A 14,896-nucleotide genomic window follows, 5' to 3' on the forward strand; every position below is an offset into this window, starting at 1 on the left:
CAAAGAGAACGTGAATTTTAATCATTCAAATAAATAAGTGGATTTCTTTTCTTTTCCATCAAGAGTTTCTTAAAATTAATAGAAACCATTTTCTTCGCGTTCCTATCGAGTTGTAGCAACACAAGAAAAAGTTTGAAGCAGGAATTTCGGTAGTAGATTTTTCTGTAACCAGAAGTGAAGGTTTGCATAAGAAATGTTGCAGCAACACGAGCAGCAGGCAATACATATTTATCTCTGTCATTAAACCTGGAAGCGCTCGATAGCGCTCAAATATTCACAAAATGTTTCGCAGGGTTTAACCGGCTGACCGGAATGTGGAACTTTTGCCGCTGAGGAGATCTATTTTTTTTAGTACTCCAGTTTTTTGATGGTAGTCTTTTATATCTAAAATAGAAATAGTGGTTCCTGTGGATTCAAACTTCTTAATCTACATGAGTTCAAACTCAGTTCGTGAAAAGACAATCATTTTAAAAAAGGCTACATCGTAAACAACAATGCTACCCAGAAGCTTTATACTGCAATTTATATTCCCGCCATTCTGCTGTAACTATCCTTCTTATCCGCGCAGTATAGAATGGCGTCGAATGGTGAGCGACAAACTAAACCATACTTTCAAAGATAAACAGTTTATATTAAAATATCCCAATACGAGAATATCGAAGTCAGGTGTCAATCAGGTTTTAAATGAAAATTCTTCTTTTCAATTCTTATTATTAAACTGTCTGCGTCATATCTCCCATCTATTGTTTTAAAACTGTCGTATATCTGATCAGCATCATCTCATGTTAGAACATCTTTGAATAAAGCATAAATTTCTAGCAATAATCATTATGTTTATTATTATGTATAAAATAAGGAAGAGGTCATGTATTTAAAGCAATAGTTTAAGCAGGACTAAATAAATTCCAATTACATACGCATCGATCCAGTATTCTTTTTTTTTTTTTTCTTTTAAGCAGCGCTGGTTTTAATTTGCTACCTGGAGTTTGTCTATTTTTTAAAAAGAAAAATTCTAGTTTTTAGTCTTTTAATTTTTTTTTTTTCTTTTTCATGTTGCTGCCAGGTGGGCAGTACATGTTCGTATGTTTAAAATGATAAGACTGTCTGTAGTCTTAAAAACCCAAGATAAGTATAGACAAGGAATCGAGTTGAATTGTCAAGATACCTTCTCCATCCCATTTTAAAGATCGCTTTTAATATGCATTCAACGTGAGAAAGGTAAGGACATTTGCTTCTCACAATCTTTCAAAAATAGGAGCACTGAGAAAAGCTCATCATTATTATTCTATCCAAGCTTGTGTGGTAAAGATTCGACAAAGTTCGATTTCATTGAAGACCTATTTTTTTTCACCTGATTCAAGAAAAGGTTATCAATTGGGCGCATGATTTTCTAGGACAGAATGGCTACGGCCACCTTGTTTCTGTCTATCTGGAATTTGTTAGCTAGGCGTATTTTAGCTATCCAACAGAACCAGGCGTTTTAGCGGGGCAGGGCGCTATAGCGTTACAGTTAGCGGAATTAAAACAAAAAAAACAAAAAAAACATGTGTCTCCCATAAACCCCCTGTTAGACCGGTTAACTTATGAGAGTGAGGGAGTGCATTTTGATCTAGCAAGCGCCATCATTTTTTGGACTTAGATAGGAAGAAGCGTCATAGACAGTAGGATTAAAGTAATCTAACATGGCGGCAAATCTACTCAATCACCTAATGTTCATAATCCACGCTCCCTCAGAAAAAGGTCGCTATGCATTTTGAAACAATTGCCCCCCAAATGTCATCTTAGGTTCTTCATTGTCTGTACCTTGTTTCAAAGTTATGCGCGAAGGAAACTGCTTAGCTATACGTATACCGACCATGACATGGAAACTGTTCCATCGCATTGTGGATACGGTGCCATTTACATGGATTTACAGGTTAGGTTTTACATGCTCGGCCTGGTCTCCTAACGTGTTCGTTTTTCTTTTTCTGCAATTTTGTTTCCTCGATGCACATGTGTCCCTGTAACGGGAGCAAAGTCCATCAAAGATACTGCATAATATGTCCTTCGTTACTAACTTACAGGATCAGATAATCATCATAAAAAGAACTTAAACTAACCCAATCATATGGTGTGATGTAATGAAGGCATGAAGTTTCAATCTCCTTAATTTATATTCAAGGTAACATTACCAGACGAAATATTCATCAGATATTCAATAATCAGTGCTTGGCACTTCCGTTTTTTCTCACATGTCAAGTATCCACAAATAATCATCTAGTTATCAGGAATTCACTCCTCCTTATCTCTTCATTAAACCTAGCAGACCTCGCGACTGTGTAACATCAGCAACAACATTCAGTCATGATCGAATCATATGGCATTGCCATAGCAACGGTACACTCCGTACTTGTCATCGTAGACATCGTTAGAAATTGCCTCGTTTGTGCGATCATAAAGAAACATCGAGACATGAGGTATGTTAAAACTAAAATAACTAGAATATCACAGCCAGTTTGAAACACTACCGAAGGTTGTTACAGCGACTTCACATAGCAGTGAAATAGAAATTGCATGGTTAGCTTGTGGTTTACATAGCCTGATGTGAACATGGGAGAAAAGTTTTTAAAGTTCTTAGATTACATGTTCACGGATTTGAATTTTCAGCTGGCATAAGATGTACAACTCAGGCACCTCAGCCGTTTTCAACTAAACAATGCATTCGTGAAGGTTAAAATTAGTTATTTCCTTAATACGAAAGTCCATTGGAGGATTTACATTCCTAGCAATATTTCTAATGTCCACGGTTCTTGTACATTCGCACAAGTAGATAATATTACCATGCTTCTGTCCAGGTCAGCCATTCTTCTGAAGTTATGCAAGACAAAATGAAGAGTGAGAGAGTAAGTCACTCATAAAGGCCTTATTCTTAAGGTAATCCCGATCAGAATATTTCTAAACATCGCCTGCGTTGATGCAGCTTGCGTTGATATCGATATTTTTGTACAGGATAAAAACGATTGAAAAACAGTTATTTGGGCTGTGTACCTGAGCAAAAACTGCGTCACAGGAGTGCCTTTTTCAGACCCCCAAGGGATTCCGAAACCAGGAGTGATCTAAAAATAACTTGAGATGGATTAACTCGAGTATATTTGAAGGACTGACTCTTTTACTCTTCATCTTCTCCTAACTGAAGTATGTATGTATTTATGATATTCCATAGGATTCCCATCAACTATCTACTAGTGAATCTGGCTGTAGTGGGTATGCTGTACGCAACCTTTATTACCCCAAACACTCCACGGGCTCACTTCCACCCACCCAGATGGTATGGCCGGTACAGTTTTATGCAAATTGATGACGGGTGGAGGCTTGGCATGGATTACTGGAATTTCCTCGGTAGTCACTTTGATTGCAATTGCTGCTGAACGATATTTTGCGGTAAACTATTGTGTTGGTAACATTGGCAAACTTACCAAGCGTAAACTAAAGGTGCGTCACTGACAAAGTGTGATTACTAGTAACTATAGAGTGATTATTAAGAAGAAACGTGTTTTTAGTATGTCTACGCAGATGGTTAATAGTATGAAAAAGAAAACTGAATCGGTATATTAAGCATAACACGTTCCTATTTCAGATGATCATTCCCGGTTCGTGGATCTTTTCATTGATAGTCCATATACCTCTGTTCCTGGCCTTAAACGTAACGGACAATTCCTGTGTGTGGATGGTTGAAGAATGGATGCCAAAAGCCTATTATTTGTACTGGTCAGCCATTGTAGTTGTAGCCATGGCAATAATAGGTGGGTTGTATTCCAGAATCGTGTACACCCTGTGGCTCAAACGTGATCCTGAGAATCAACTCACTTTCCAACAGAGGGTAAGTATTAAGCAAAGAAGTTCAATACGTGAACATTTTTCTTTTAGTCAATCTTAGGATGTTGGCGGGAAAGAAAATTCGGAGTATTTCTTCCTTTCTAGTCTATGGATATTAAGAGGTAAGCCTCAATGAAAGTTCTCCCCGTACGCCAGTTTTGATCTTCTTGATTCTCTATGGGTGCCCTAATCGAACTTTTCCGCGTACCAAGGCCTCGCCAGCTAAGTAGGGGGGGGGGGGGAGGAGGGGGGGCAGCTATTTCGACAAGAACCGTAATGATTATGACAGAATGTGGTTGGCACATTATGTTCAAGTGTCACGCTCTTTTTGTGAGAGTAAGATCGTGACAGTGTGACTGTGACATCATGTCTGACATTCGCATTGTGACGGACAACAAAAGGCCCATCGATTTACAAAATTCAACTCATGATAATAGACAAAGTTTGATATAGAGATTGTAATCCTCACCTGTGACTGACGCTGTCAATAACTTAATTGTCCCTACGATATTTTGATTGAAACATTGCCATTAATATTGCGATACTATGACACCATTTGCAAGCCTTTTTTTGACAATTTACTTTCAAATTACTTTGCCGATTCATTCGTTGCTATTTTAACTGGATTTATCTCTCTCTCTCTCTCTGCACATAGGGCGTGCTAAGAGTGGGGAAGCGAGTCACTTTAATGGAGCTAACCGTCACTGCCATATTTGGAATCAGTTGGGCGCCTGACCTATTTGCGTACAACTTAGACTACTTGACATCCCTCAGTGTTAGTGAACTCGCATACGCTGTTATTCATATGCTAACACTCTCCAGTTCCGCTGTCAACCCATTTGTGTATGCTCTGGTCAAGAAAACCTTCCAAGAAAAGCTTAAGGGAATGACATGCTGTAGGTGTACCGGCTCCACGGGATCCACACGAAATCGGGTTTTCCCACAAAAAGTCATCTGCACAGCAGGGATATCATCTTTAAAGTGATCGAAAAATCTAAAACATTTCTTCTTTGAATGCTTTGTTTAAAGTTAAAAGGACATTGTGACATGGAGAGATAAAGTTATGAGAATGATTCTCTTCTCCCAGCAACTACAGAAGAAAACGACGATCGCGGATCGGGGATCGCAGATCGCAAAACGTTCTGCGATCGTCTGCGATCATATGGAAACACACTTCTGCGATCGTCTGCGATACTGTGATCGTGATCGCAGACGACCGCAGACGATCGCAGAAGATAGAACCATGTTCTATTAATGCTTTTAATGTTGGCTTGATGGCTTAATGGCTTTAATGCTTTAATGCTGGCTTAATGGCTTAATGCTGGCTTAAATGCTTTAATGCTGGCTTAATCCTTTAATGCTCTGGCTTTAATACTGGCTTTAATGCTTTTAATGCTTTTAATGCTTTTAATGCTTAAATGCTTTAATGCTGGCTTAATGCCATGTTCTATCTTCTTCAACCGTCTGCGATCGTCTACGATCAATTGTGATCGTGCGATCATATGGAAACCAAAGTTGTGCGATCTGCGCTCGAAACGTATCCATAATATTTTGAATTCCGACCCATGGTTCAACGCTTCTTTGCAACAAAGTAACCGCTTATTTGTTGTAAACATGGCTGGCGTTGAACAAGGTAACGTTAGTAACGAGAAATTTATGGAGGAGGTTGCGCGATATCAGTGCGTTTACCACCGTAACAGTAAAGATTTGAAAGACAAAAACAAAGAGGCTAACTGCTGGAAAAAAAAGGGGGAGAAATTTAATTTATGGGCGGCTCAAATTCCGCGACATAAGAACTGCGTATGGTCGTTATCTGAAGCGATTGAAAACGCCACTTTCTGGATCGGGGCGAGATGCAGTGCCAAGGGAATTTCAAAATAGGTTGACTAATTAAATAAAATATTTGCCTGCGAATAGAATTTTTATGTTTTATCCCTCTGGTCTTTTGTTGGTTACAGTCACGTAGCATTGCGTGACACAGGGTAGGGGTGGAGGTGAAGGTCAATACATCGCAACCCCTCTAGGCAAACGGCTTGCTTAGTGACCTCGCTAGCAAGCGTGGTCGTGCATTCGCTCAGTTTTTATCAACGAGCGAAGACACTCATTCGAACTCTGCGAAAGTACGGTAAGCATTTTTTCATTTTGCACATCGTTTAGGCATTCTTTAGTTTTCGGATCCTTTTGTTTCGTTTCCGTATCTGTTTTTCTCCCGTTAGGAGCGTACAATTTTTTCGCGAGTTCAATTTCACGCGTGTTGTCATGGCGAGCGCCGTCCCGAAAGTCCTCATTTTGGGCCATTCATTCGTGAAGCGACTACAATCCGACTTGCAGGCTCCTTTCGACGCTCGTGCGGATAGTAATTTTCACCTTGAGGGGACTGCTACGGTGCATTTGTTCGGTGTTGGCGGTCGAACCGTTGAAAAGCTCCGTCGCTATGACCTCCACGTGGTCACGCGCCTTGCTCCAGATGTAGTCATTCTGGAGGTCGGTACGAACGATCTTTCGAACGTAAGACCGGAGGTTGTTGGCTCGTCCATAGAGGAGCTTGTCAGGTCGCTTTTGGACGTTTTTTCGGTGACTATGGTCGGAGTTTGCCATGTCATTCCACGCGGCGTTTCCTTCACAGATTGGGAGGATTTTCTTCAACGCGCTGCGATTCTGAACAATTATGTTCGTGTTGTGTTAGAGCCCTTTCCCAACGCTTTCTGTTGGACTCACAAGGATTTTTCTAGTCCCCATAAGGACTTGTATTTAGCGGATGGCGTTCATGTTAATCCTTTGGGGCAGTATTTCTTATATCGGAGCTACCGGGGCGCCATACTGCAAGCTTTGGGTCGTCTTAGGTCTTAGGCTGCATGTATTTCATCATACCCCCTCCCGCCCTTTTATGACGTTAATATTGTTTTGGTACTTGTGGCACAATCGGTTATTGCCAACCATGAATACATGTGATGTAGCCTCCTTCATTGATACTTCAGTTGTTTTACTGGCCTGTGATGGGTATCTATAAATGTATCTATCATTTTTGAATGGTTTTTGACTTTTATAAGGCTTATGTTAATGTTTACCTCTGAGGTTTCGCCCTCGAGGCCTGTTATCATTATATACCTTTGAGGTTTCGCCCTTAAGGTTGTTATCGTTATTTACCTTTGAGGTTTTCCCCTCAAGGTTTTATATTTGCCTTCGAGGTTTCGCCCTCGAGGTTGTTGTTGTTATTTACCTTCGAGGTTTTGCCCTTAAGGTTTTTATTTACCTTTGAGGTTTTGCTCAAGGTTGTTATCATTATTTACCTTCGAGGTTTCGCCCTCAAGGTTGTTATCGTTATTTACCTTTGAGGTTTTCCCCTCAAGGTTTTATATTTGCCTTCGAGGTTTCGCCCTCAAGGTTGTTGTTGTTATTTACCTTCGAGGTTTTGCCCTCAAGGTTTTTATTCACCTTTGAGGTTTTGCTCAAGGTTGTTATCATTATTTACCTTCGAGGTTTCGCCCTCAAGGTTGTTAGATCTTTGCCTTTGGGGTTTCGCCCTCAGGGTTGTTATAATTATTTACCTTCGAGGTTTCGCCCTCAAGGTTGTTTTATTTTTGCCTTTGAGGTTTCGCCCTCAAAATTATTTTTATTTTTGAGGCTTCACCCTCTGTGTCTTTTGGGCATTTATAGGGCTTGCTGGTGCGTCGACTCTTTGTCTGACATGGCTTGTCCCTGCCCTTTACTTATTTACATTTTATTTATCCTTTAACAGTTTCTAAGCTTAATTTTCTTGTTTAGAAGAGCTTCAGTTTCTGCCATTATGTGAGTTCTCTTTGCAGTTATGCCGCCTAAACGTTCAGTCAGGCTTTCAGCCTCTACTGCTAAACCGCCAGCTGCGAAGAAGCAGAAGAGTGGCAGACGAACATCTGTGAAGTCCTCAGGAACCGGGGCAGCCCATTCAGAACCAGAAGCTCCCGTGGTGTCTCCGGTGTCAACTTCCATACTTCCCCCTGAGTTGATTGACCAACTTGTCAACAGGGTGGCTGACGAAGTGTCGCGTCGGATGGATGCCAACAACAGTGTTGCGCCCCCTCCAGATGCCCTAGCTGAGGTTCCCTTCACAGACCCCTTAACTGGAGGCAGTTCCCTTGTCCAGGGCTCCATCACAGCTGTCCAGAAGAGCCTAACAGGTGAGACCATCAGACCTGACCAGTTGTTTGTATCATCCAGTCTACCACTTGATGCTCGTGTCTCCGATAAGATCAGGGCCAAGATATGGAATGAGGAATATATTGATTTTGGAACCCTTATTGCAAATCCTCAGTTAGAAAATAAATATAGTGTAACAGTAGATACATGTAATGCTGAGAAGGGTTCCATCCCCTCTCTCTACCTGGAGCCAGTCTCCAAACCAAAGAAGATTACGACCATTGAAGCATGGAATAGCTGCTTTTTAATTTTTGTAGGGGTTTACACCTCTAAGTACCCAGCCGAGGCCCCTGCCTTGATGAAATATGGCGAGATCATCCAGGACTTGGCGGCCAGGGGTCACAATTGGAGTTATTATGACCAAAACTTTCGTTTTCTACGGCAACGACAGGCCTCTTCCTTTCCTTGGGGGGTTTTGCATGGGGAATTGTGGCTTCGTGCTCAATCTCCTATAACCAGGAGGCCACAACCTGAACATGCTGCTAAGCCCCGGGTGCGGGCAAATTTGCCTAGAGTTCCTGCCGGTTTTGTTTTAAATATCACCGGGGCCTGGTTTGTCCAGGCTGTTCTTTTAAGCATTCCTGTTACAAGTGTTCAGGGGACCATAGGGCAACTCAGTGTAATTTTCGTCCCCCAAGTAAGCCAGCCAATAATAACACCCAGTCTGCCAAGTCCAAATCTCCCAACGCCAGTAAAAGTTGATAGGTTGATTTCTCTGCTGTCGGGCGTACAACCATTCCACTGCGGAATTTCTTTACTCTGGTCTCAGTTTCGGCTTTCCAATTCAATGTCAAGGCGAAAGAGTGTCTTCAACAGCCAAAAACCTTGTTTCTGCTTTTCTACACCCCACGGTTGTAGACGATAAAATTAAGAAAGAGCTTGATTCCCATAGGTTAGCCGGTCCTTTTCATTTTCCTCCACTTCAGCCATTCCGTATATCCCCATTGGGAGTTGTGCCTAAAAAGACCCCAGGTGAGTTTCGTTTGATACACCACCTGTCTTATCCAAAGGGCTCCTCAGTCAATGATGGTATTGACTCTGAGCATACCAGGGTTTGCTATGCTACTGTTGATGATGCAATTCAATTTATCAAAATGGCAGGTCCGGGATGCTTTTTGGCAAAAACTGACATTAAAAATGCCTTTAGGATTATACCAATTCGTCCAGATGATTACAATTTGCTTGGTATGCAGTGGAGGGGCTTGTATTATTACGACCGGTGCATGCCTATGGGATGCTCTAGTTCTTGTCTCACCTTTGAGACTTTCAGTTCTGCAGTGGAATGGATTGCAAGACAGAAATTGAACATTGATCACATTTTGCATCTTTTAGATGATTTTCTGATTGTAGCCTCGTCAGCTAAATTATGTCAAGACCAATTAAATCAGTTTTTGAGTCTCTGTTCTTACTTAGGCATTCCCATGGCACCTGAAAAAACTTGTGGCCCTGCCACTACCTTGTTATTTGCAGGTATTGAATTGGATTCCATCTGTTCAGAGGCTCGCCTACCTCTTGACAAAATTCACAAAAGCACACTGTTGATTTCAGAATTTTTGAAGCTTAAAAAGGCATCTCTGAAGGAGGTCCAGTCATTGATTGGCCTATTAAATTTTGCCTGCTCGGTCATCAAGCCAGGTAGAGCCTTTTTAAGGAGACTGATTGACCTTACGGTAGGGGTCAAGTCGCCTCATCATCTTATTCGGCTTAATAAGGAGGTCAAAGAGGATCTAAAAGTTTGGCTCTCATTCCTGGCTGAATTCAATGGCCGGTCCTTTTTCATTGATGATGCCTGGCACAGTTCTTGCAAATTGAGCCTTTACACAGATGCCTCGGGTGCAATTGGTTTTGGTGCAGTTTTTGGTAGCAGACGGTGCTATGGGAGATGGCCACAAGCTTGGGCTTATTGTAATATTGCTATCTTAGAGTTTTATCCGATCGTCTTAAGTTTGTACCTGTGGGGACATGAAATGAGTAATCAATGTGTCTTGTTCTTTACCAACAACGAGGCACTTGTTCATGTTATCAACAAGCAATCATGCAAAGACAAACCGTTGATGAGTTTTGTTAGGAAGTTGGTTTCTATTTGTTTACGACATAACATTGTCTTCAAGGCAAAACACATCCCCGGAATCTACAACAATTTAGCGGACTCTCTGTCTCGATTACAGGTACAGACTTTCAGACGTTTGGCTCCAGCTCATATGGATCAATGCCCCACAGAGATTCCCCGGTTTCTGCAGCCTCAGAACTGGCCACCATAGTCTCAACCCTTGTGAAATCAAGCCTTCAGCCATCGTCCCTTCCTACTTACAAAAGGGCTTGGAAGCTATATAATCAGTTTTTACATTCAACTTTTAATGGGGTTCCTATGGGACTTCCTATTTCACCCCCTAATTTGGCACTGTTTATTGCTTATTTGTTTGATAATCATTATGCTCCATCGACAGTTAAAAGTTATGTTTCTGCATTGGGATATTCCCACAAGCTGTCTGGATTTCCAGACCCCTTCTCAAGCATTTTTTATCATGCAAATGCTCAAGGGTTACAGTAAACTGGGCGCCCGTCTGGATAGCCGGCTTCCAATTACTCTTCCAATTTTGCACAAAATCATTGAAGCGGCTTCTAGATTTTCATGTTCCCGGTATCAAATTTGTCAATTTCAAGCCATGTGCTCGATTGCCTTCTATGCCTTTCTGAGAGTCGGTGAAATGACTTCCACTAAAAGGCATGGTCCTCAACCTTTACAAATCCATCAGGTAGTGAAGCTGGTGAATGACTCCAATGGTATAGTTTCATTAAAGCTTACATTTCATGATTTTAAACACAATTACAACCAACCCCCTTTTTCTATTGTTATCACTCGTGCTCTTACTTTTTGCCCAGTCCAGTTGCTGTTAGATTATTTAGCTCTGCGGGGTAATAAACCCGGCCCCCTTTTCATGACGTCACTTGGTCATCCAGTTTCTCGTACCACCTTTACCGACCAACTGTCTTTAGCGCTTAAATTCTGTGGGCTCAACCCGGCACGTTATAAGGGCCACAGTTTTAGGATTGGGGCTGCTTCTTATGTTGCGAACCGGGGTTTATCTGATACCCAGATACGGGTTTTGGCCAGGTGGAAGTCCAATGCCTTTCATAAATATATTCGCATTCCTTCGGTATCAACCTAGTTCCTTTTGTTGTAAGACCTGCAGCTTACACTGTCTTTTTATTCAGGAAATATGACACTGATTAGTATGAGTACATGTAGCTGTTTCGGTCATTTATAATTATGGTTCTGTAATAATTTCCTGGATATACGGGACTGATTAGCAAGGAGAGCAGTTCCTGTATCTTGTGTGGTTTAAAACCTATTCTCTAATGGTTTATATCCAATTGATTAGCAATGTTCTTTAATACTGCTTGTTCAGGATTTATGGCACTGATTAGCAAGGGCAGCAGTTCCTATATCTCCTGTTGTTTAAAACCTATTCTCTAATGGTTGCTATCGAATTGATAAGCAGTGTTCATTAATAATGCTTGTTAAGGATTTATGGGACTGATTAGCAAGGGCAGCAGTCTCCATATTTTCCTTCTTTTTGATTCAGTAGTTTTGACTAGTTTCATCGTTTAAAACCTGTTCTTTAAAGGTCATACTCCATTTCTTATTATGTTCTTGTCATAATGCTTGCTTGGGATTTATGGGACTGATTAGCAAGGGCAGCAGTATCCATATCTCCAGTAATTCAAGGACTATATTGGACTGATTAGCAAGGGCAGCAGTCTCAATATTTTCCTATATAGTGAATAAGTATATTTGACCAGTTGTGATGTTTTTATTTTCGCCACTTTTTGTGAGTGCTGTATTTCCTGGGGTGGGGCAGCATCATAATTTTCATTATAATGCTTTTGGCGTTTTGGTTGCCCTCACCTTTACTGGGCCAAAATATTTCTAACAGATTGTAAATTTTTGTATGAATTACAAATTGATTATTTTAATAAATCCGGCTTTGGGCTTTCCCTCAGCCATTTAACTCCAAACATTTGTGTGAGAGTTAAATTATTATTGGCCAGTAAACGAGCTCAGTTAATACAGCACTCAGTTGATATGTTAATACCAGAAGCCCAGAGGGGAAAACATAAAAGAAGAAATTAATTTGCTTGCAGCAAAATTTCCTCCTCGACGTCCGCCATATTGTTTGCTGCGATTTTCCCGCCAGCACAACGCGCGTGTAATTTTGACAGTTCCGTTGTCCGAAATGTATGCAACAGTCGGCTCTGCGATCGCCTGCGATCGTCTGCGATTATATGGAAACAACTTTCTTTGCGATCGTCTGCGATGTGCGATTTGCGATCCGCGATCTTCTGTGATCGTCTGCGATTATGTGGAAACCAGCCTTTACGATGTAGCCCTTTAAATCGTTTTCCTTCACGAATAAGTTTTTGTTGCGTATAGATTCAGAAGTTTGCCGATATTTTCATTGAACCCTGTCTTGGCTAATTTGTGGATAAATACTGGCGATTTATCAACATGAAGTTGATGTGGGTAAATTAACCGCGTAACGACTTCGTGCACGTGACGTTTCTATCGGGCAGCTGACATTTCGAGCCTTTCTTAGGAACAAAGCGATCTTTTAATCTGTTAAAAGCACTTAATGACAGGGGCCAGTCATTAAACATGGTTTTCAATTTTCTCGGAAATTCCCCAGTTTTCAGTCACGTGACGCGTTTAGAACAATCGCAAGCGAGCAAAAACACTTAATGAATGATAACCTAGCCTAACCTATGAATGATAACCTAGCCTTATTTCTAGCCTATTCTGATGATTTTTCGCCCTATGGATGGACTCACTCTGGTTTTAACCACTTCTGCTTCGAAGATATCCATGGATGTTTCTCCGATGGTTTTCTCCCTGACAATTTTAGACGTGAATTTAGCCTGGTTGGATCTCACGTGGTTATAAGACGGCACGTGCTCAGTAGTCTTGAAGTGTTCCAACCATGCTCAAAACAGGCTAAGCATGGGTCTACCTGTTTAGTTCTTCCCTCGAAACCTTTTGTCATGGATTTGGCAGTGCATGTTGATATATCTTCAAATCCAGGACCTGAATCTAACCAAGAAATTACCTCAAGGTCGGTTGGATTATATCATCATTCATTTCGGTCGCCACAACTTATTACATATTCAAGAAGTGAGTTGTTATCAGTGCGGCGTTTTTCGCCGGCTCGTTTGCCTTTTCATCTGGTTTCGGTCTTAAAGGATTTCAGTTTGCTTCGGACAAGAGGATGTAGAGCAGGTGTATGGGCGAAGTCACGAACGAGGCAGAGGAGCATAAGGACGGTTGTTTCAAATCGAAATGATCGTTTTTCGAAATTTGCATCTTTGCTTAATCGCGACAATCTCGTGAAGGTGCAGATCTCACAAGTTGCTAACACCCAGGATACTTCTCACGCGATCAACTTTTGTTTGCTCAATTCCAGGTCAATAAGGAATAAATCTAGCGTACTGAAAGACTTTGTTGTTGACAAGGATATTGATCTTCTTGCTTTGACGGAGACGTGGCTCAGACCTGGAAATATTGATTGTGTTGAGATTGGTGATTTATGTCCCACTGGTTATGATTTTATCCACATTCCACGGGAATCGAGAGGTGGTGGTGTCGGCTTGCTTTTCAAAGAAAGTATGGATATTAAATGCAAAAATAGTGAGTGGAACACTTCCTTCCAGTCGTTCGAATTCTTGGATGTTCGTTTCAAGAGCTCAAAGATGATCAGGATGATAATTATTTACCGCCCACCGTCATCTGTGCCTTTGTCAACATTTTATCATGAATTTTCTCTCCTGCTTGAGGAATTGGCCACAGTATCAGGCGAGCTTTTAATTGTCGGTGATTTTAATCTACATGTGGATTCTTCGCGTGATGTCAACGCATTGCATTTTTGTGACCTAATAGCATCTTTCGATCTGAAACAATGGGTGACTACGCCGACTCGCACAAGTGGTCATATCTTGGATTTAATCATTACTAGAAATCAGTGTAAACTTATAGACAATGTTATGGTTCATGACCCTTTGATTTCTGATCATTACGCTATTTTTATGCATTTATTATTGCACAAACCACAATTTCCAACAAAAACTATTCGCCACCGGAAGCTGCGTTCGATTGATTATGCTGAATTCAATGACACTATCATGAATTCGTCCTTGTTTGACGAATCACGGCGTGATTTGGATTCGTTAGTTGATTCCTATCATCGGGTCTTGAAGTCCACCCTTGACTGTTTATGCCCCCGAAAGGACCCGTGAGGTGGTTCTTCGTCCTTGTGCGCCTTGGTATTCAACTGACATTAGTGTTCAAAAGAACATAAGGAGGAAGCTCGAACGTAACTGGCGACGTACAAGATTACCTGTAGATAGAGAACGGTATGTGCTTCAGAACAGTGTTGTTAATGACATGATTGCCTCCGCGAAGCACACATTTTATTCATCAGTGATCCAGGAAAACTCAGGGAACTCTGGACTTCTTTTTAAGACAATAGAGAAGCTTCTGCACTCCAATCCAGTCCAGCGTTATCCATCTGGGCCTAATAACTGTTCTCTGTCCGAATCATTCGTTGAATATTTTAGTGACAAAATTGTTAAAGTCCGCAATGATCTTGACAAAGTTGATGGAACTCTGAATGACGGTCAAGTTACTTCATGCAATGCTGAGTCTGAAAGCTGCCTAGCTGGTCAGCTGCTAAGTGAATTTAAACTGGTCACTGAGGAGGTCGTATCTGGTTTTGTGAATCACCTGTGTTCAAAGTCCTGTACACTTGATCCAATTCCATCTTCAGTGTTCAAAGGGTGCCGTCATTATCTGCTTCCAATGATCACTCGTATA

At 41.2% G+C, this 14,896-nt stretch overlaps 2 protein-coding genes and 1 pseudogene across 2 annotated transcripts; all 3 read left to right on the plus strand.

Moving 5' to 3' along the window:
• The first annotated feature begins 2,867 nt into the window (after positions 1 to 2,867).
• LOC149114254 (urotensin-2 receptor-like) lies at positions 2,868 to 4,840 on the plus strand. The gene is made up of 4 exons (XM_089286047.1): positions 2,868 to 2,882; positions 3,203 to 3,307; positions 3,617 to 3,859; positions 4,511 to 4,840. The coding sequence occupies exons 1-4, from the start codon at positions 2,868 to 2,870 to the stop codon at positions 4,838 to 4,840; spliced, it is 693 nt and encodes a 230-aa protein (XP_089142173.1).
• Positions 4,841 to 5,281: 441 nt separating this feature from the next.
• On the plus strand, positions 5,282 to 11,342 carry LOC149114255 (uncharacterized; annotated as a pseudogene).
• LOC149114256 (platelet-activating factor acetylhydrolase IB subunit alpha1-like) lies at positions 6,115 to 6,705 on the plus strand. The gene has a single exon (XM_089286048.1). The coding sequence runs from the start codon at positions 6,115 to 6,117 to the stop codon at positions 6,703 to 6,705; it is 591 nt and encodes a 196-aa protein (XP_089142174.1).
• Positions 11,343 to 14,896: the final 3,554 nt, after the last annotated feature.

The sequence above is a fragment of the Orbicella faveolata genome, unplaced genomic scaffold (genome assembly GCF_042242905.1).
Source record: "Orbicella faveolata isolate gen_17 unplaced genomic scaffold, um_ofav_v1 contig_14, whole genome shotgun sequence".
Lineage (NCBI taxonomy): Eukaryota > Metazoa > Cnidaria > Anthozoa > Scleractinia > Merulinidae > Orbicella > Orbicella faveolata.